We start from the raw sequence: 22,027 nt of genomic DNA on the forward strand, positions 1-22,027 counted from the left end.
AAACGGCGTTAACCAAAGCTGGCGCCAAGGCAACTGTGATGTGCCATATGCGATAGATTGCAGGGGTGAACGGCGGTTGCGGAGGGGTGTACGGGTTCATAGACGTGCAACTGCTGAGCAACTGTCCGCCGAGACGAAGCAAGGGGCTACCAACAGTGTCTCCTCAACTACCGTTCAGCGAACGTTGCTGCGTATGGGCCTCCGCAGCAGACGCATGGTTAGTGCACACATGCTGACTTTCAGACGAATCACGTTTAATGCTCTATCGCCGTGAAACGGGTGAAAGCAAACACCATTCAACAATCGTCGGAACGGTCCAGGCTGGAGGAGGGAGCGTTATGATATGGGAAATGTTTTCGTGGCATTCCCGGAGTGATCTCGTTATTCTGGAAGACACAATGGATCAAGAAAAGTATGCATCTATCCTTAGGGACCATATCCACCCCTGTACGCAGTTTGTTTTTCCTCAACACAATGGCATCTACCAGCAGGGCAATGCAACGGTTCACATAGCTCGCAGTGCCCATGCGTGATTCGAAGAGCACCAGGATAAGGTACTAGTTAGTATGAGGCTGTTCCAGCAACAAAGATTACCAAATGACAAAGGGCAACTAAAAAATGAAGGATATAAATTCTCAGTACTCTAGATAAAAAGGCAGTAGTGTCTCATGTTATTAAGGAACTCGAGATATTTAGCTCTGGAGAACAGAATTTAAAGAACTATGGACCAGGTTTATAAGAGTAGTTGACCATGCAATTGATAGATTTGTACTTAGTAGAACAGTTAATGATGAGAGGGGCCCTCCGTGGTATAGAGTCAACGGAAAGAACCTTCTAAAGAAAAAGAGACTACTGCGTAATAGGTATAAAACAAAATATAGCGCTATAGATATGCAGAATAAATGACATGTGATTGGCTTTCAAGAGGGAAATTTGTGAAGCCAAAAAGACTGCCGTAGCAGAATATTCGAACGGCCTCTCACAAAACCCAAAGATATTCTGCTCATATGTGAAGGCTGTCAGTGATACCAAAGCTAGTGTCCAGACGCTCATGGATGAGAGGGACTGAATTTGAGAGTAGCAAAGCAAAAGCAGAATAGCTGAACTCAGTTTACAAATGTTCCTATATAAATGAAAATCCAGGGGCATTACCCCAGTTAAATTGTCGTACCGCCACAAAGATGAGTAATACAGATATTAAATGGTGTTCAGAAAAAAAACAAAGCGCTAAAATTGGACAAAGCTCCACTCTACGATGGAATATCTATCAGTTTCTATACCGAATTCGCGATCGAGTTAGCTCCTCTACCGTATATCCCTCGAACAGAAAACGGCACCCAGTAGAAGGAAGAAAGCACAGGTCACATCCGTCCACAAGAAGAGTTGCAGAAGTGACCCACAAAACTACCACGCAATGTTTTTGACACCCATTTGTTGCAGAGCCAACGGCCTAGCCGCAGTGTTAACACCGGTTCCCGTCAGATCACCGAATTTAAGCGCTGTCGGGCTGGGCTAGCACTTGGATGGGTGACCATCCGGTCTGTCCAGCGCTGTTGGCAAGCGGGCTACACTCAGCCCTTGTGAAGCAAACCGAAGAGCTACTTGATTGAGAAGAAGAGGCTCCGGTCACGAAAACTGACAACGGCCAGGGGAGCGGCGTGCTGACCACATGCCCCTCCATATCCGCATCCAGTGATGCCTGTAGGCTGAGGATGACACGGCGGCCGGTCGGTGCTGTTGGGCCTTCATGGCCTGTTCGGACGGAGTTTAGTTTAGTTTAGTTTTATTTGTTGTACAATCTTAGATCATATTCTGAGTTCAAACGTTATGAGATATTTCAAACAGAGTGTCTTCTTCCCTGACAACCCGTATACATTCCGAAAACATTTTTTCAAATGACATTATGAAAGCCATGGATCAAGGGAGTCAGGTAGATCCAGTACTTCTCGATTTCCGAAAAGCATTTGACTCAGTACCTCACCCACGCTTATTGTCAAAAGTACGATCGTACGGGGTATCAAGCGAAATTTGTGACTGGATCGAGGATTTCTTGGTAGGAAAGACATAGCATGTCATCTTGGATGGGGAGTCATCGACTGATGTTGAAATAACTAAGGGTTTGCCCCAGGGAAATATGTTCGGACCCTTGTTGTTGGTGTTTTTATTAATAACCTTGCAGGCAATGTTAATAGTAACCTCAGACTTTTCGCACATGATGCATTTGTCTATAATGAAGTACTCTCTGAAAAAAGCTGCAGAAACGTTTAGTTGGATCCTGATAACATTTCAAAGTGGTGAAAAAATTGGGAATCTGCTTTAAATGTTCAGTAAAATTCAGTAGTGCACTTCAGGAAAAGGAAGGAGTGTAGTATCCTATGATTACAGTATCAACGCGTCACAAACTCATACAATTTGTAGGGATATGAAGTGGAAAGGTCACATAGATTCGGTCGTAGGTAAAGGATGTGGCAGACTGTGGTTCATTAGTAGAATACTGTGGAAATCAGTCTATAAAGGAAATTGCTTAAAAGTTACTCGTGTCACCCATCCTAGAATATTGCTCAAATGTGTGGAACCCGTACCAAATAGGACTGACGGGGACATTGAATGTATACAGAGAATGGCAGCACGAATGGTCACAGGTTTGTTTGTTCCGTGGAAGAGTATCAGGGAGGTGCTGAAGAAACTGAAGTGGCAGACACTTGAAGATAAACGCAAACTATCCCGAGAAAGCGTACTTACTAAATCTCAAGAACCAGATTTAAAAAGGGATGAATCTAGGAATACAATAAAAACCCCTACGCTCCCGTAGGAATCGTATCGAGATACGATTAGATTAATTACAGCGCGCATAGAGGCATTTAAACGCCATTCTTCCCGTACTCCATACTTGAATGGAACGAGAGGAAGCTCTACTAACTGGTGCAATGGGAAGTACCCTCTGCCACGCACTTCACTGTGGCTTGCGGATAATGGATATAGATATAGATTACTTACCTGCGGGGTTTTTCTTGGTTGACTGAGCGAAGTCTCCCGGTTTGGTAATAACTATCTCGTATCCAGTCGCTTTCGCCACTAATTTAAGTGCCTTTTTACCGTGTTCAGTCTCGTGACCTCCATGAGTAATATATTTGTAGGTCTCTATCAAAATAAACATATATGAGTCTGTAATTGGCAGTGATTTAAGTAGAGTTGTGAAATGGTTAATCTATCGTAGCTTCTGGTCCACTCCACTGTGATTGCGAAGATAAGGTCGAATGACACCTATAGTAGGAGATGAACTCGATGCTTTAGGAACGGTCACGGCAACCACACCGCTGGAACGCGGCTTCACCTTTTCACAGCGGCCACGAACAGGCACTAGAATGCAAAAGAAAATAATTTCCGATTCTGCGTCTACATGAGCCTATTACATCACATCTTCCAGATTTCTGGAGAAGAACAAGCTGAAGTGTTTCAAGAAAAGTGCAAAAAATGACGATAATGATGTATCACTTCAGTAATCTCGTGTGCGCCGAGTACTGACAGTCTGATCATAAGACTGATTCTGCATGATTTCACTTATTTTTACTCATAGTTCCGTTGTCGTGCAAACAAACGCCGTGACATGCAGCGGAAACCAAAAATTAGGTACTGTATAGATATGCCACTACTGATAATCATTACGTATAAACAAAGCAAATACTTATTGAGTGTAAACTGATATTACAAAGTGCAAGAGGACTTACAACTCAGTCTAAAACAATAATTAGTGTGGTGGTTGATACTGGACAGCTTGAATGCAGAAGTGATGTCGAATGTGAAAAAGCGGCTTTAGTAAGACGTATATATTTTTCTCTTCCATTTTGCTTTAACCACTTCAATGAAATCTTAACACGTGCACTATGAAGACTGAATAACTATGCAACACTATCAGGTCATTTGAAAAAGTTTTTTGCTCAAATAACAGATATTTGAAACAGAGGGAAATATAGTAGTCACGACATTGAAACTGATGTGATTTGCTCCTGTAATATCGATGTATTGTTTCTTACGATTAGAGCTTGAATATGTGATCATTCAAATGTCTCTCATGGTAAGACGCGCAGTTTTGTAAGCGAATGGCTCATACTCTTATGTGAGGTTCTGAGCGTTCGAGGTCACACACGTGCCTTGTCAGTAAAATAACTTTTAATAAAAGTTCTCGGACAGGAACATTTCGGTTTTTATGGAAACGTCACAGCAGACAGCTTCCGCTCGATGAATTAAAGTCCCTCGAACAGTGTACCCTTGGGGTCAGGGGGTGTTGGCTCAAAGCGTACAGATAACGGCTCATATGAGTCGGTTTTCCGTATACACTCTGGTTGAGACATCCATTGGGTTTTCAGCGGACGAGGACAGTAATAAGAGGCAAGGCAATTTGTTTTTCATCCTACGATGTGGACATAGATGCTGCTGAGGTTTTCTAAGAGCTCTCTCAAGTTTTCACGCCTCTATGGCGAGACAACGAATGTGTCGCCGACATAGCTGTAAAAACAATATCCTCAAAGTTAGGTTAGCTGTGGTTGCAGCTGCGGCCTCCCCATCTGAATACAGACAGTTTGAACGAAATACTCTTTGCCGTACAAAATACAAGGTCTAACGGTTATAAATGCTGATATTTTAATATGGTGTACCTTAATACGTACATACACAATGTGTTTGTTTTTCCAGTGCGTCGAACAGTCTTCCCACAAAACAAGCCACAAACTTTACGACCTGATGTTTTCTGCACAGTCTTAACTGCACCACTAAGCGAACTACGCATCTCAGTATAGACTAACCATTTTGTATCCACGCCTCCACACTTCAGCACCTCACCTGCTGCTCAGAAGAAAATAAGCGTTAATGGCCTACACTTGCCACATGTATTTGGAGGTACTACCCCACCTAAAAACATACGACTAGTAATAGCTGACACTATTAGTCAGCAAATGAGGTAAATAACGGTTGCTCAGTATTCCATCCTTGTCACCAATAGAAATATCTGCATTTGCACACGTTACTCCCTGTATAAACGACGTCAGGGTGTGCTTGAATTAATCCACCATTGTGCTACCACTTGAGAGTGGACGGGGAATACTTAGTCGAAAACTTGTGGGTGCATAACCACTTGGCACTGCTGGAAAGCCGACAGAAATCACCGGTTTTCTAAATTTACCCATCTTGCGGGAACAGCATTACCTCTCTGTCATACATCCCCATCTACGTTCCCCAAGCATCTAGGATTAACTTCCATATTTTTGTATATCCATCCATATGATTGTTGGTCTGCGGGACGTCGCCTTTCATTTATGTAGTAAAGTTGATGGTTTTAGACACAAAATCGGTTTTACAGTATTCTACGGAAGCTGTTTCATATATGTTGGCCACTGATGGGATGCTGTTTACGACTGGAGCACACTCCCTCAGCGTCAGTTAAGACCCGCAGATGGTGTGTTGAGTCACCGAAAGTGCTTGCATATAATAAAATAACATCACAACGGCTGCTGCATGTGCTTTATTTTATTACGTCAACTTCCACGTGGCTTTAACGACCATATGCGTGTCACTGAAATCGATCACGGTCTGGTACAGACCTACGTGATATGAACTCCAAACGGCGGAGCATTACTCCAGAACTCGCCGCACTACAATCTCTACAGAAGAATCGCGGTTTCACAGAATCCTTCCACAATTTACGCCTTCTATTCGCCTTCCCGAATACTGATTTTACGTGCTCGTTCCATTTCATATCGCTTGCTAGTAAGAGTTGCGTCTGAAGAGTTCAGAAAGTGATCTCAGAAAATGGAGGAAACAAAAGTTACAGACAAAATACCGTTACTGACCTTCAAAGTAATCACCATTGGCTGCAACACACTTCTCACATAGGATGTAAAGCTGTTGGGAACTTTTAGTAAATGGTTCTTGCGGAATCGCTCGTAGCGTCGTGGTCACGCTTTGTTCGATATGCACATCATTACAGGAGATGAGACCTGGTGCTACCAATACGATTCGGAGATCAAGCGGCAGTTCATCGTCTTCCCCGCCTCCCTCGGTTAGAAATTCATGACGCTGTCCGAAAAAGAGATCAATATCATCTTAATCTTGGATCTTGTCATCTGACTTTTTGGGAGCGGGGAAGACGATCGACACCATGCCATTGAAGGTTTTTTAATTTTTTCACTCTAGTTTTCTCTGTCTGTCATCTTTTCATGGAGATGTTCAATTTCTTGAGGTCTTCCGCAATTTCCTTGAACCAGTTGGTGTTCACTGTATTAGTTGTCACTATGTTAAAAATCTTCCTGGAGAGTCTGTTTTTGTTCATCGTATGTACGTGTCCGAAGAACTTCTCCCATGTTTTCCTGATGTTGTTTGTAATCGTTTCTTTCTGTTCATAGAGTTCCTTTGTCGGTGTCTTTATCTAGATCCCCTCTTTCTGAGCCGGCCTGTAAATCTTTCTCAGTATTTTCTTCTGTTGTTTTTCCATCTCCTTGATTATCGTTCTTCGGTTGATTACTTTATTTCTAAACCTCCGATAAGACTACTGTGCTATGGTTTCTTAATTTGACTCTGACGGAAATTCTTCTTTTGCTGTAATGGTTCCATGTAAGTCTGCATGATTTTCGTAGTTTTGTGAGCCTTTCTTCATTGGATGTCGAGTTCAGTTTTCTGTATAACGTCTCCCAGGCATTTGAAACGTTCTAGTTGTGTTATCTTTCAATAATTCGTTGCCATTTGGTGTCTGCCTGCGTTTTATTCATTTGAGATTTGTAGTCCAGTTTTGACTGAGGTTTCTGTACTGTCTCTCGAGCTTCCTTGGCTTCTTTTCTGCTATTTGTTTTGATGGTTATATCATGAGTAAAAGCCAGGCATTTTATGTTGCTGGTTCTATCCTTGTGTCTCCCCATCTTTACCCCATTGACTCCTTTGTCCCGCTGCGAGGGATTAGCTGAGCGGTCTGGCCGCTGCAGTCATGGACTGTGCGGCTGATCCCGGCGGAAGCTCGAGTCCTCCCTTGGGCATGGGTTTGTCCTTAGGATAATTTGGGTAAAGTAGTGTGTAAGCTTAGGGACTGATGATCTTAGCAGTTAAGTCCCATAAGATTTCACACACATTTGAACATTTTATTCCTTTGTCCCATGTCCTGATTACTTTCTCCAAAACCGAGGTAAATAGTATGGGTGACAGGCCATCTCGCTTTCTCACTCATGTATTTACTTCAAATGGTTCCGAGATCTCTCCCATAAACTTCACTTTGTATGCTGTGCTTGTTAATGTTTCCTGGATTCGCTTTCTGGCCTTCTTGTCAACCTTTATGGTTCAACTGGCTCTGAGCACAATGGGACTTAACTTCTGAGGTCATCAGTCCCCTAGAACTTAGAACTACTTAAACCTAACTAACTTAAGGACATCACACACATCTATGCGTGAGGCAGGATTCGAACCTGCGACCGTAACGGTCGCGCGGTTCCAGACTGTAGTGCCCAGAACCGCTCGGCCACCCCGGCCGGCTCCACCTTTATGCCTTAAGTGTGTTAAAGAGTGTTTCTCTATCTATGTAGTCATAGACCTTCTTTAAATTGACGAATGTTATTGTTGTGTTCCTGGACTTTCTATTTGTCAGTATTGTTCTCAGGCACCAGATCTGTTTACTCCATGATCTTTCCTTTCTGAAACCTCCATTGTATTCTCCAGTCTGTGGGTCTATCGGAGGCTCTAGCCGATTTAACAGGGCTAGTCAGTGCGAGCAAAGATGCTCGCAAACAGAGATGAGCGGAAAAATAAGGTTCGAATCCTGGCAAGTTCGGCCTTTTGTTTGTTGGCGGCGCGTAGGCAACGCATTCCGTATCAATCAATTCTAGCGTGTTTATCTGCCACTTATCACTTCTTTCACCTCTAGCAATGTTTGCTGATGTGCAAAACGCTGAGTTGCACTGTGGTTCGGAATCTATGTTAAACTGTAAAAACATATAAAAAATTAAAAAGACGGTGAGCTGACACTTTCATTATCTGAAAAAAAATCACAAAAAACATACATGAGGAGGAAAAGTGTGTATGTGCATTCAAGAGAAAAATGTATTAACGATTCGGTAACAGGTACAGGGGGAAGATAGTGGCCAGGCTTCAATTTGCATATACTCATGAAATCCGACCGAAGCGCCATGACCCCAGGTGCAATATTGTGGTCGACTAATAAGTCCCCCTATAATTGGCTGCGTAAGTCAGTTCAAAGGTCGGAGGAAGGCAACGGCATACCATCCACGACAAGACTAATCTTAATAAATCAATGTGGAGTAGAAAACAATTTTGAGATTGATGATTGCTTTACTTTTTATATCCGTCTGCCCTGGCAATATTGATGGGGAAGTTGCTGGTAATTGCCTAGGTGTGGCCCGCCCGGGATGCAGTACGTTTCGTATGGCTGGATCTATGGCTATACACGCTGCCCTCTCACTTTCACCCTTGATTCATTTTTCTCACGTTGACAGTACTCGGCGTTGCCAAATCCCTTGAAACAGTGTGATTTCGTTTGAGTTTGTGTAGAGGCACTCGATTTTTTGTTTTTCTACAGGAATGGAGAAGTGGATAAACGAGAGAAACATGAAGTTCATAAATGCAGTACATTGACGGCCAGAAGTATGGACGCACTTTGAAAAAGGTCAGTTGACAAGTTGTTGCCGGTGAGGACGGAATCGCGCGTGACGGATCTACACATATCAAAAAAAAATTTGCATCACCTCGGTTGCGAGAGTTCCGGAACCTGTAGAGAAAATTGGAATAGAGATCAACATATACATCATTTCCGAACTTTTTATTGCTCATGAAAACCACACACTGCATGTTGTACCACCATACAGCGAGACCTTTAGGGGTGGTGGCCGAGATTGCTGTACACACCGGTACCTCTAATACCCAGTAGCACGTTCTCTTGCATTGATGCATGCCTATATTCTTCGTGGCATACTATCCACAAGTTCATCAAGGCACTGTTGGTCCAGATTGTCCCACTCCTCAACGGCGTTTCGGCGTAGATCCCTCAGAGTGGTTGTTGGGTCACGTTGTCTATACACAGCCCTTTCCAATCTATCCCACGCATGTTCGATATGGTTCATGTCTGGAGAACATGCTGGCCACTCCAGTCGAGCGATGTCGTTATCCTGAAGGAAGTCATTCACAAGATGAGCACGATGGGGGTGCGAATTGTTTTCCATGAAGACGAATGCCTCGCCAATGTTGCACTAACGGTCGGAGGATGGCATTCACGTATCGTACAGCCGTTACGGCGCCTTCCACGACCACCAGAGGCGTACGTCGACCCCACATAATGCCACCCCAATATAGCAGGGAGCCTCCGCTTTGCTGTACTCCCTGGACAGTGTGTCTAAGCCGTTCAGCCTGACGGGGTTGCCCTCCAAACACGTTTCCGGCTATTGTATGGTTGAAGGCATATGCGACACTCATCGGAGAAGAGAACGTGATGCCAATCCTGAGCGGTCCATTCGGCACGTTGTTGGGCCCATCTGTACCGCGCTGCATGGTGTCGTGGTTGCAAAGATGGACCTCGCCATGGACGTCGGGAGTGAAGTTGCGTATCATGCAGCCTATTGCGCACAGTTTGAGTCGTAAAGCAACGTCCTGTGGCTTTACGAAAAGCATTATTCAACATGGACAGTGTGTCTAAGCCGTTCAGCCTGACGGGGTTGCCCTCCAAACACGTTTCCGGCTATTGTATGGTTGAAGGCATATGCGACACTCATCGGAGAAGAGAACGTGATGCCAATCCTGAGCGGTCCATTCGGCACGTTGTTGGGCCCATCTGTACCGCGCTGCATGGTGTCGTGGTTGCAAAGATGGACCTCGCCATGGACGTCGGGAGTGAAGTTGCGTATCATGCAGCCTATTGCGCACAGTTTGAGTCGTAAAGCAACGTCCTGTGGCTTTACGAAAAGCATTATTCAACATGGTGGCGTTGCTGTCAGGGTTCCTCCGAGCCATAATCCGAAGGTAGCGGTCATCCACTGCAGGTAGCCCTTGGGCAGCCTCAGCGAGGCATGTCATCGACAGTTCCTGTCTGTCTGTATCTCCTCCATGTCCGAACAATATCGCTTTGGTTCACTTCGAGACGCCTGGACACTTCCCTTGTTGAGAGCCCTTCCTGGCTCAAAGTGACAAAGCGGACGCGGCGGAGGTTCGAGTCCTCCGTCGGGCACGGGTGTGTGTGTTTGTCCATAGGATAATTTAGGTTAAGTAGTGTGTAAGCTTAGGGACTTATGACCTTAGCAGTTAAGTCCCATTAGATTTCACACACATTTCAACATTTGAACTACAGTCAACGCGAGCCGTGTACCTCCTTCCTGGTGTAATGACTGGAATTGATCGGCTGTCGGACCCCCTCCGTCTAATAGGCGCTGCTCGTGCGTGGTTGTTTAGATCTTTGGGCGGGTTTAGTGACGTCTCTGAACAGTCAAAGGGACTGTGTCTGTGATACAATATCCACAGTCAACGTTTATCTTTAGGAGTTCTGGGAACCGTGGTGATGCAAAACTTTTTTATGTGTGTACAAAAATTGCCAAAACAAGTAATAATTGAGTTGTCGCTGCTAGCGTCGTACAAGAATAAAATGTAGAGCAGTGAGACATAGCTGTATTCTGCGTAAGTTCTAAGATTTGTAAATATTCTGTAAACTTCATTACATGTGGTTACGCGCTCATCAGCAGCAGTTTGTCAACTGTGGTTTTTTCGATTACGCCCTTTTTAAACATTACTTCCGATGTTCCAGTAACTCTCGTTGTAAATGTATTGAAGTCATGAAACTCATAATCCTTTCTTAATTAAGTAGTAACATAAACGTTTTGTAGTTATTTCAAACGTACCTTAACAAATTAGTTAAGTCATTCTACTAAAGTGGTCCAAACTTTTCATACTAAGGGACATATCGATGAGAAGTCTTTTAAACGCGTACATCAAACTTCTCTAAGAATCATCAGCAGCCAAAAGGTGATTGTCAGTTTGGTACAGTCTCTCATATTGATACTGGTCTTACCAGTTCCCTGACAAATTGTCTATACAATATATTCAAAATCGAGTCTCGACATTTTGGTGAATTTCTGGAAAAATATTGTACCCAACATCCGCTCACGAGCTGAAGTTTCGGAAGCAGTTGACTTACTTAAAAAAAAAGAACACATTCACAAAGCCCCTTTTCTTTTTTTCTCATTTTCTCCTCCTTCTGACATATAAAAACAGGAGAGCGGCATTAACTTTTATTTTAGTTCACTTTCGTCTATTTCGCGGCTATAGTGTGCCATTGTACCTTTTAGATACTACTCTGGAATCTGGCAGCATGTACTGTTGAACAGTGTGGCATGATTCAATACAACGTGTGACCTCGATTCGTAGGTAGTGAGGGCAAACTGACCAGGAACTGCTACACGAAGACAATTTTAGAGACCAGAGCACTGCCTAACAGTGCCCAAAATTGGCTCAAACCATTCTTCCTTTTCAGTGTTAAAAACTGTCTTCTTGTTGTAATATCAAGTTGATCCTATTTGCCATTCAGTTTTATGTCACCGAGCCCCCTTCCCGCTGATTAAACTGTGTTTTTCTGTACTTTACAGCCAGAGCATAATGTCTCCAGTGACGGTGGAGAAGATTTCCAAACCCTGCAGATTAGGAGAGGGGCCACACTGGGACACAGACAAGAAAGTCTTGTACTTCGTCGACATCGACGGAATGCGAGTTCATAAGTATGACCCGGCGACTCGTACTGAAGTGACCGTCAATTTCGGTAAGTTCTAATTTACTCTTGTATCTCCAGCAAGCTGGGGTTGAACAGATCAGCAGCTGTTATGTGGTTACACTATCTGTTAAAAGAACCGTCCTAAGTTGGGTATGAAGTTTTATTGATACACTGATGACTAGCTTCGACAGCTCGTCCATCATTAAATCATCCGTGTACGTAAGTCTTGCGTTACAACCAGACATGCATTACAGGCCACATAGAGCGATGTTCATATGTTGAGGCTACGTGGTATAGCGCCACGTTTACAAATTTTATGGCTTTTAATGCACTTCTGATTGCAGCGCATGACTTACGTACATGGATGATTTGTTAATGGACGATCTTTCCGAAACTAGTCATCAGTGTATTAATAAAACTTCCTACGCAACAGAAGTGCTTCCTTTGACCGTTATTGTTATACTTTGCCCGTTGACCCGGTATTTATTGATGAGCCAAAACATTATGAGCACATGCTTAGTAGCTTCTTGTAACACAGTACGACAGCGATTCAGCGTGGCATGGAAGCTACAAAACATTGGTTGGTTTCTGGAGGTATGTGGCACCAGACGTCTACGCACAGTAATGCAATTCCCGTAAATTACGGGCTGGTGTTTTCTGCAGGGTGTTTGGAAATTCCCATTACAAACTTCTAGGACTTGGAGAGGGGAGCGGGTACTTAATAGCCTGAATAGGAGCCCATGAGTGGGTACATCATCCAGTGATGCTACAGAGAGTCATAAGGATGATTCCTTGACGATGTTACAAACTTTCAACGATGATACAGAAGGATAAATGTATCAGTTCAAGGTGAGGGTCCCAGTACCAGAAACAAACGAGTGGAAAGTTCTAAGCGAAAACCGTTCTGGTACCTCTGACAGTGGAATACATGTACTGGTATACTGTTGTTGCTGCCCGCCCAGCTAGCCGCCCGGTCTAACGCGCTGCTTCCCGAGCGGAAAGGTGTGCCGGTCCCCGGCACGAATCCGCCCGGCGGATTAGTGTCGAGCTCCGGTATGCCAGCCAGCCTGTGGATGGTTTTTAAGGCGGTTTTCCATCTGCCTCGGCGAATGCGGGCTGGTTCCCCATATTCCGCCTCACTTACACTATGTCGGCGATTGCTGCGCAAACAGTCTCCACGTATGCGTACACTATAATTACTCTCCCAGGCAAACATTTGGGGCTACACTCGTCTGGTATGAGACATTCCCGTGGGGTCCACAGGGGGCCGAAACGCATAATAACCCTGAATCCCTGAATTCAGTGAGGGGCGGCGGTGGGGTGGGTGGACTGCTGTGACCTGTTGTGGGGTTATGAACCACTGAGGGCTATTGCGGAACGAAACCTCTCCGTCGTTTCTAGGTCCCCTGTTCAGTACAAAATACACTGTTATTGCTAAGATTGTTGGGTAGGCAACTTCCAGAGGTTGCAGTAAAGAGAAACAAAGAAAAAATATCCTGTAAACATGGTTTCTTTGCCGGCCGGTGTGGCCGAGCGGTTCTAGGCGCTTCAGTCTGCGCTACGGTCGCAGGTTCGTATCCTGCCTCTGGCATGGATGTGTGTGATGTCCGTAGGTTAGTTACGTTTAAGTAGTTCTAAGTTCTAGGGGACTGATGACCTCAGATGTTAAGTCCCATAGTGCTCAGAGCCATTTGAACCATCTGAACCATGGTTTCTGAAGTGCATACATGAGGAGCTATGAAGGCTTGTTCATCTCCTCTGTTGAACAAGTGCTCATAGCTCTTAAGGTATGCATTTTAAAGCCCATGTTTACTACAAATTTTTTCTTCTTTTGATCCATGCTACCAAATGTGAAAGCTCCTACCCTACAATCTTAGCAACAACAGTACCAGTACATGTATTCAACTGTCAGAGGTATCAGAACGGTTTTCGCTAATAACTTTCGACTCGTTTGTTTGCGGTATAGGAACCCTTACCTCAGATTGATACATTTACCCTTCTTCATCACCCTAGAAAGTTTTTGGCATCATCCCTGACTCACCCTGTACATACATGCATTTACAGGTGCCACGCTCTGTAGCGTCGTTGGACGACGTTTCCGGACGTGGGTTTCTATTCAAAATATTATGTATTCAGTCCCCTTTCGAAGTCCTCAAAGTCTGTAACGGGGCTGGCACGCTCCACAAACCACTTTCTTGCACAACTCTAGGCTTATAACACGGACAATTGTTCCGCTGAAAGATACCAGCGCCGTCAAGGAACACATCAAACTTTAAGTAATGCACGTGCTGCGTGATAATATTCACACAGTCCGCAGCTGCTATTGTGCCTTAGATTACTACCACAGGTCGGCTGAATGTCTTCCTTAGCGTAATACTGCCTTGGTGTAACAAAAAACGTGATTCACCCAACGAGGCCCACTTGAATCTTAACTGAGGATGTCATTGTGTTGAAATGCCGTCTGCTGCGGAACTCTTTCTTCAACACTGTGCCCTGAACTGTGTGCTCCGAAACACTTGAGCATGCTCCAGCACTGTAACTAGGGACGTGGACTCCCATTCAGGAGGGCGACGGTTTAAATCCGCGTGCGGCCACCCGCCTTTAGGTTTTCTGTAATTTCTCTAAATCGCTCCATATATAAGAAGAGATATGGTAATGAAAGTAACTTATATACCTGCTAATAATTGTTTCTTGTAGGACTAAATGTACAGTTATCCTTCAGTCACAAGTATTAGAAATGAGGGAACCACAATATACACCGACGGAAAAAAATCGCAGCTCCAAAAATAATTAATACAGAGTAATAAAATTTCAGGAATACATTTGTCTAGGTAACATATTTAAGTGGTCAATGTAAGCGCGAGATAAGTCATTGGAAATGTTAAATTCTGGTAAATTAATAACCGTTGTCACCGCCAGAATGTTGAACGCAAACATGCATGCATTGTGTTGTACAGGTGCTGGATGTCAGATTGTGGGATGGAGTTCCGTACCTGTTCATTTGCACTGTCAATACAGGGACGGTTAATGCCGTTTGTGGATGACGCTGGGAGCTGTCCGATGATGTCCCACATATGCTCGATTGTAAACAGATCTTGTGATCGAGCAGGTCAAGGCAACATGTCGACACTCTGCAGAGCATGTTGTGTTACAACAGCGGTATGTGATCGAGTGTTGTCCCGTTGGAAAACACCCCCAGGAATGCTGTTCATCAATGGCAGCACAACAGGTCGAACCACCAGACTGATGCAGAGATTTGCAGCCACGGTGCATGTGATTGCTCCTGCTATCATACAAAAGTGCTCCTGCTGTCATTACGAACTGGCACCCGTCACCATAACTTCAGCTGTAGTTCCTGCGTGTCTAGCAAGCAGACAGGTTGGTTGCAGGCCCCCAACTCGCCCTCCTCCTAACCAACACACGGCCGTCACTGGCACCGATGCAGGAACAGGTTTCATCAGGAAACATAACAGACCTTTACTCTACCCTCCAATGAACTCTAGCGTGACATCATTGAAGTCGCAAATGGCGGTGATTTGAGGTCAGTGGAATGCACACTCCAGGTCGACTGCCTCGGAGCTTTCCTTGAAGTAACCGATTTCTAACATTTCCTTGTGTCACTGTGGTGCCAACTGCTGCTCATATTGCTGCTGCAGATGTAGTATGATGTACCAGAACCATACGCCGAATACGATGGTCTTCCCTCTCCGTGGTGCCACGTGTCCGTTCGGAAACCAGTCTTTTTGCCACAGTACATTCCTGCGACCATCTCTGCTAGAAATCATGTACAGTGGCTACATTGCTGCCAAGTATGCCTACAAAATCGCAGAAGGGACATCAGGGTTCTCGTAGACGACCTCGCTCAAACTCAGTGACGTATTGATTATGGCGTCTTTGTCGCCTTCAGGGCTTTCTCGACTCACCACGTCCAGCCTCAAAAACATTAACGCCCACGACCATTACAGTGTGTATTACATGCAAACCTGATTTGGATTTAGCGCCACTCTTATACGACTGACGCGAAATCTGAATGGACATCATCTTTCAGATGTAGAAACGCGCCTACTACACTACTGGCCATTAAATTTGCTACACCACGAAGATGACGTGCTACAGACGCGAAATTTAACCGACAGGAAGAAGTTGCTGCGATATGAAAATGATTGGCTTTTCAGGGCATTCACACAAGGTTGGCGACACCTACAACGTGCTGACATGAGGAGAGTTTCCAACCAATTTCTCATACACAAACAGCAGTTGACCGGCGTTGCGTGGTGAAACGTTGTTGTGATGCCTCGTGTAAGGAGAAGAAATGCGTACCATCACGTTTCCGTCTCTGATAAAGGTCGGATTGTAGCCTATCGCGATTGCGGTTTATCGTATCGCGACATTGCTGCTCTTGTTGGTCGAGATCCAATGACTGTTAGCAGAATATGGAATCGGTGGGTTCAGGAGGGTAATACGGAACGCCGTGCTGGATCCCAACGGCCTCTTATCACTAGCAGTCGAGATGACAGATATCTTATCCGCATGGCTGTAACTGATCGTGCAGCCACGTCTCGATCCCTGAGTCAACAGATGGGGACGTTTGCAAGACAACAACCATCTGCACGAACAGTTCGACGACGTTTGCAGCAGCATGGACTATCAGCTCGGCGACCATGGCTGCGGTTACCCTTGACGCTGTATCACAGACAGGAGGTCCTGCGATGGTGTACTCAACGACGAACCTGGTTGCACGAATGGCATCAAGATGGTCGCATCCGTGTTTGGTGACATCGCGGTGAACGCACATTGGAAGCGTGTATTCGTCATCGCCATACTGACGTATCACCCGGCGTGATGGTATGGGGTGCCAATGGTTACTCGTCTCGGTCACTTCTTGTTCGCACTGACGGCACTTTGAACAGTGGACGTTACATTTCAGATGTGTTACGACCCTTCATTCGTTCCCTGCGAAACCTTACATTTCAGCAGCATAATGCACGGCCGCATTTTGCACGTCCTGTACGAGCCTTTCTGGATACAGAAAATGTTCGACTGCTGCCCTGGCCAGCACATTCTCCAGATCTCTCACCAATTGAAAACGTCTGGTCAATGGTGGCCGAGCAACTGGCTCGTCACATTACGGCAGTCACTACTCTTGATGAACTGTGGTATCGTGTTGAAGCTGCATGGGCAAATGTACTTGTACACGCCATCCACGCTCTGTTTGACTCAATGCCCAAGCGCATCAAGGCCGTTATTACGCCCAGAGGTGGTTGTTCTGGGTACTGTTTTGTCAGGATCTACGCAGCCAAATTGCATGAAAATGTAATCACATGGCAGTTCTAGTATAATATATTTGTCCAATGAATACTCGTCTATCATCTGCATTTCTCCTTGGTGTAGCAATTTTAATGGCCGGTAGTGTAACTTCAGTTTATGTTGCACAACTACTTTTTGATGTTGCAGTATAGGGGAATACCAGAAAAGTGAATGACTAAATGTAGAACATGTGACGTCTCCAAATAGCATAATTCGGCGCACGTGTAGTGTGATTGGGCTTGTCGATCTTACCTTCGCCAGGATTCGAACCTTGTGGCAGTAGTGGATGGGGGGTGGGTGGAGAGGGGGGCGGTGGGTGGAGGTGGCAGAGGGGGCGGCCTGCCCCGGGCCTCTGGTCTTGCGTGGCCTCCAAATCTTTATGGCCTCGAGATTTGGAGCCCACCCCCACCGAGACCAGCTCATTTTTAATCAAATCCCAAACAAGATCAAAATACTTTTAGTAAACAAGAGGCGAATTGGAGTTCTAAGCCCTGTACGTAAGCAAAATATGAACACAATTACCTGCTTATCTATTATCAGACCATGGCAACTGTCAATGAGTGTGTTAAGAAGTTTTGGAATTATTTTTGTAAAAAGTTGCATGAAACTTAAGAACTGTGCAATGATAACCAGTTTTCTGCCAGACGCAATTATTCTACGTTAAACGGTTTTTGATATCCATGCCAGGTGTACTAAAGTGCGGTTTAAAAATACGCCCGTAAATGCAGTGAAGAGCTTACCAGTCATCTGTTAGTATTTTAACTAAATATTGCATTCTAAAAATTATGTCTTTAAAGTTTATGCATTATTATTACATAGTTTATTGTGTGACTATGCAAATCCAACTAGATGAAACAGAGTAGAGTCATCCAGATTTGAGCATTGAGCAACGGTTTTTACCTTTTACCAACTGTAGACATCGACGTCAACGCTAGAGTAAAAAAAAAAAAAAAAAAAAAAAAAAAAAAATCGAATGGGTCTGAGCACTATGGGACTTATGTTCATCAGTCCCCTAGAACTTAGAACTACTTAAACCTAACTAACCTAAGGACATAACACACATGCATGCCTGAGGAAAGGTTCGAACCTGCGACCGTAGTGGTCGCGCGGTCCTAGACTGCAGCGCCTAGAACCGATCGGCCACCCCGGCCGGCACGCTAGAGTCATCTAGACTTTATACCCAGGAATTAGCCATAGAGAAACGGGTTGTAACGTTTTTTTATGCCGGGAAATACTACAGAGAGTATGGCAAAGGTTATTCAACAGCCCCTGGGAAGAGATGTGCTGGATGTCAATGCCGCATCCATCTCATGTGTACATGGGAGATTGCAACGAAAAATTCGAAAACTCATTCCAAAAGTTCTGTTCAGTCCCTGTGCTAATCTTTCCTTAAATCTTTGTAGAGTTCATGCATCCACATGTGTTCCCTCTGGCGTCACGTGTCATGGAACTGTAAGTTATATTCATTGTTTTCGTCTGTTGCATATACAGGGGAATTACTTGTAGAAAAAAACAAGAAAAAGTTTGAAACGGCTGTCTGATACTCGCTGCGGTGCTCATTATAATTGAGTTACGCTCATAAAAGAAAACGGGGAAACAATTGCGAGCGCTTTAGAAGATATGCAAATCTTGATACTACATATGCAGCAAGCCTTCTCCTTCCAGCTGTACATAATTTTACCTTTTTGACCTACATCAGCTTTTGACACGCGATAATGGAGGAAGTAAATTTAGTCCAACAATGTCAACAGTCTCCAAAACTGAATCTGGATAAAGAATTTTCCAAGGTAAAAAGTCCTGAATGAGCTTTTAGTGGTAAAATGAACCACAGTTATAGACAATGCTGTTACTTTTGGCACTAAAAAAATTCAATGATATGTACATTAAAACTGAACGACGAGTACGTAGTAAGATAAATAAAACAATGTCGGGCGGTAGAGCTTATGGCCCTGGATTAACGATTCAAGAAGTAGTTCGTCGATCGATGTTTGAATGCACAGACCGATTTATACAAGAAGTGTTACAACAATACATAGCTATGAAGAAAATCACCAACATTTTCCAAACTGTTAAAACCAAGTTTATGTTTGAAGATTCTGTTGACTCCGGGCGGGAAACGGCCTTATCGTAGTGGATACACCGGTTTCCGTGAGTTCACCGAAGTTGAGCGCTGTTGGGCGTGGCCGGCTATTGGATGGGTGACCATCCAGCCGCCATGCGCTGTTGCCGTTTTTCGGGGTGCTCTCAACCGCGTGATGCCAGTTGAGGAGCTACTCGACCGAATAGTAGCGGTTTCGGTCAAGAATACCATCATAACGACCGGGAGAGCTGTGTGCTGACCCTACGCCCCTCCTATCCGCATCCTCCTCTGAGGATAACACGGCGGTCGGATGGTCCTGGTAGGCCACTTGTGGCCTGAAGACGGAGTGCTTTGGTAAGGCGCGGGTGTAGCAAGAAATGAAAAGGCAAACCGTAGGCAACGAGTGTAGGCAGTGCTGCTACATGGACACGCTACGGTCGCAGGTTCGAATCCTGCCTCAGGCATGGATGTGTGTGATGCCCTTAGATTAGTTAGGTTTAAGTAGTTCTAAGTTCTAGGGGACTGATGACCTCAGATGTTAAGTCCCATAGTGCTCAGAGCTAAATGCTACATGGACAGCCTAAGAAATCCTTCAATTTATAATTACTTGGAAGTTCAGTGAATCACTACACTGTACGTCACTCACATCCAATACTTCTTCATCGTTTGTTTCTCAGCCTTATCATGCGAGATTAGTTTTATGATGTATTTGTAGCGTACACTCTATAAAAAATAAAGTATTTATGATGTGTGTATCTACGCTCTAGTAATTGTTAGACACACTGAGGTGTCCTTCTGCATATACACCTGTAAGAACGTATAGTGACATAAACTGCGGCGAGTCTGTTGAAATACAACGGAAATGCACTGAAGATGGCTATTTATAGCCAAAATCTACATTTGCGAGAATAACAAAAGCTAATGGGATTGTGACTGACTACTGTGTGCCTCTCCTTCCGTATAGTGTACGGTTGCTGTGTACAACGGTGGAATCAAAGTTAGTTACGCTGCAAGGAATCAGGACAACTACCGCATATACACCAAACTGCGACTCTAGCGCTCTTGCGGAAAGAAATCTAGAGGGAACTTACTTTCTGGATGTACCTCGCATTTTAACCAAAATCGTTTCAAAGTAATAAGAGCACCAACATTAGTAACCAAGTCGTCGTGTACCATAAACATGAACTCATCATGCCATAGTCATCATCAAATGGCTCTGAGCACTATGGGTCTTAACTTCTAAGGTCATCAGTCCCCTAGAACTTAGAACTACTTTAACCTAACTAACCTAAGGACATCACAAACATCCATGCCCGAGGCAAGATTCGAACCTGCGACCATAGCTGTTACGCGGTTCCAGACTGTAGCGCGTAGAACCGCTCGGCCATCCCGGCGACCATAATCATCATCATCATTATCATCATCATCACCATGATACTTTTGGGACAAGTGTAGGTAATTTCGATAATTTTTAGTTGGATGAATATCGATAATCTTTCTGAAGCAGCACATCATTCTTCCTTTCTTCCTTTGGGCTCTAGCCAAATTCCTGCAAGATTTGTAGTGTCTTGCCACTGTGTGAGGTCGGGCATTGCCATGAATGAAAATAATACCGTTAAGCATCTAACAGTAAACATTTGCATTGATTGTTTCACCTAGTGATAAAAAATTCGCCAGTAGAATGGCGTGTCTATCACAAAAGAATGAGCTCATGACTTTTCGAGATGTGAAGACTTGCTTCGCTTTAGTCTTTACATGCGCCGCAGTGTTCCTCCATTCCACTGATTATTGTTTCAGTCTCCGGACGCTACCTTGTGTAGAAAATCATCACCATCTTCGCTGTAACGTGTTCAAATGGTTCTGAGCACAATGGGACTTAACATCTGTGGTCATCAGTCCCCTAGAACTTAGAACTACCTAAACCTAACTAACTTAAGGACATCACATACATCCATGCCCGAGGCAGCGGTCACGCGGTTCCAGACTGAAACGCCTAGAATCGCAAGGCCACACCGGTCGGCGCCGTAACGTCTCAAAAGTTTAATCCACTGCCGAGATGCTATCTTTTGTGTTGATCTGTAAGAGCTTTTGGCACCCAACGAACACAATGTCTTACAAAATTCAGATTTCCGGAAATAATTTCACGTAGACGTGATCTTGAAACTTCCGGGAAGTTTTTTGAAAATTCTGATCCTGTCAGCTTACGGTATTCTTTCACAATTTCTTCAGCTGCACGAACCAATTTCTTATTGACCAGGCATGGACATCTATTTTGTTTGTCATCGAGCACTTAATCACGCCCTTCATTGAAATCTCGGACTCATCTCCCCACTACAGAATCACTCATCGCATTTTCTCCGTTAAACCTCGAAAATCTGTAGAAGAGTGTCGACTTGTAAAGCGCCCTTCACATTCAGAAAACTAATGAGTATCTATTGTTGCAAGCAGTGGGATTTTCAGTCAACTTCTCCATTCTAAACAAGCACTATACAGCATAAACGCCGCAGACAGAACTCAAAATGATACCATTTCCTTCTTCTTGGCTCAAAGCAATTACTGAGCATGCGCTAAGCTGCTATTGTAGCGCTGCTGCGGAAGGAAATACAAATGGAACTTCCTTCCTGGATGTACCTCGTATTTCAGCCATATTCGTTTTCAAGTAATAATAACAGCGTCGCTAATTACCAAGTCGTCGTGCGCTCTAATCATGAAATCATCATCCTCGTTATCATCATCATCATACATACATGACAAATGTAAGTAATTTCGATAATTTTCAGATGCATGAATATCGATACACATTGGGAAGCAGAATATTACTACTCCTTTATTCTCTGTACAACAAATGGGACTGCCAAAATCTCTCACAGAAAAATGGAAATGCAATAAAAGTGTTCGTA

At 44.3% G+C, this 22,027-nt stretch overlaps 1 protein-coding gene and 1 pseudogene across 2 annotated transcripts in view; both read left to right on the top strand.

Annotated features, from left to right (window-relative positions):
* LOC126298212 (regucalcin-like) overlaps positions 1–22,027 on the top strand; it is an 81,172-nt gene that overhangs the window by 32,805 nt on the left and 26,340 nt on the right. For both annotated transcript variants that reach the window (XM_049989517.1, XM_049989518.1), the window contains exon 2: positions 11,619–11,788. In XM_049989517.1, the coding sequence (XP_049845474.1) occupies positions 11,629–11,788 (160 nt within the window). In that variant the 5' untranslated portion in view covers positions 11,619–11,628. The remainder of the gene's footprint in view (positions 1–11,618; positions 11,789–22,027) is intronic.
* Positions 1,442–1,559, top strand: LOC126299827 (5S ribosomal RNA; annotated as a pseudogene).

Source organism: Schistocerca gregaria, chromosome X, assembly GCF_023897955.1.
Source record: "Schistocerca gregaria isolate iqSchGreg1 chromosome X, iqSchGreg1.2, whole genome shotgun sequence".
Taxonomy (NCBI): Eukaryota; Metazoa; Arthropoda; class Insecta; order Orthoptera; family Acrididae; genus Schistocerca; species Schistocerca gregaria.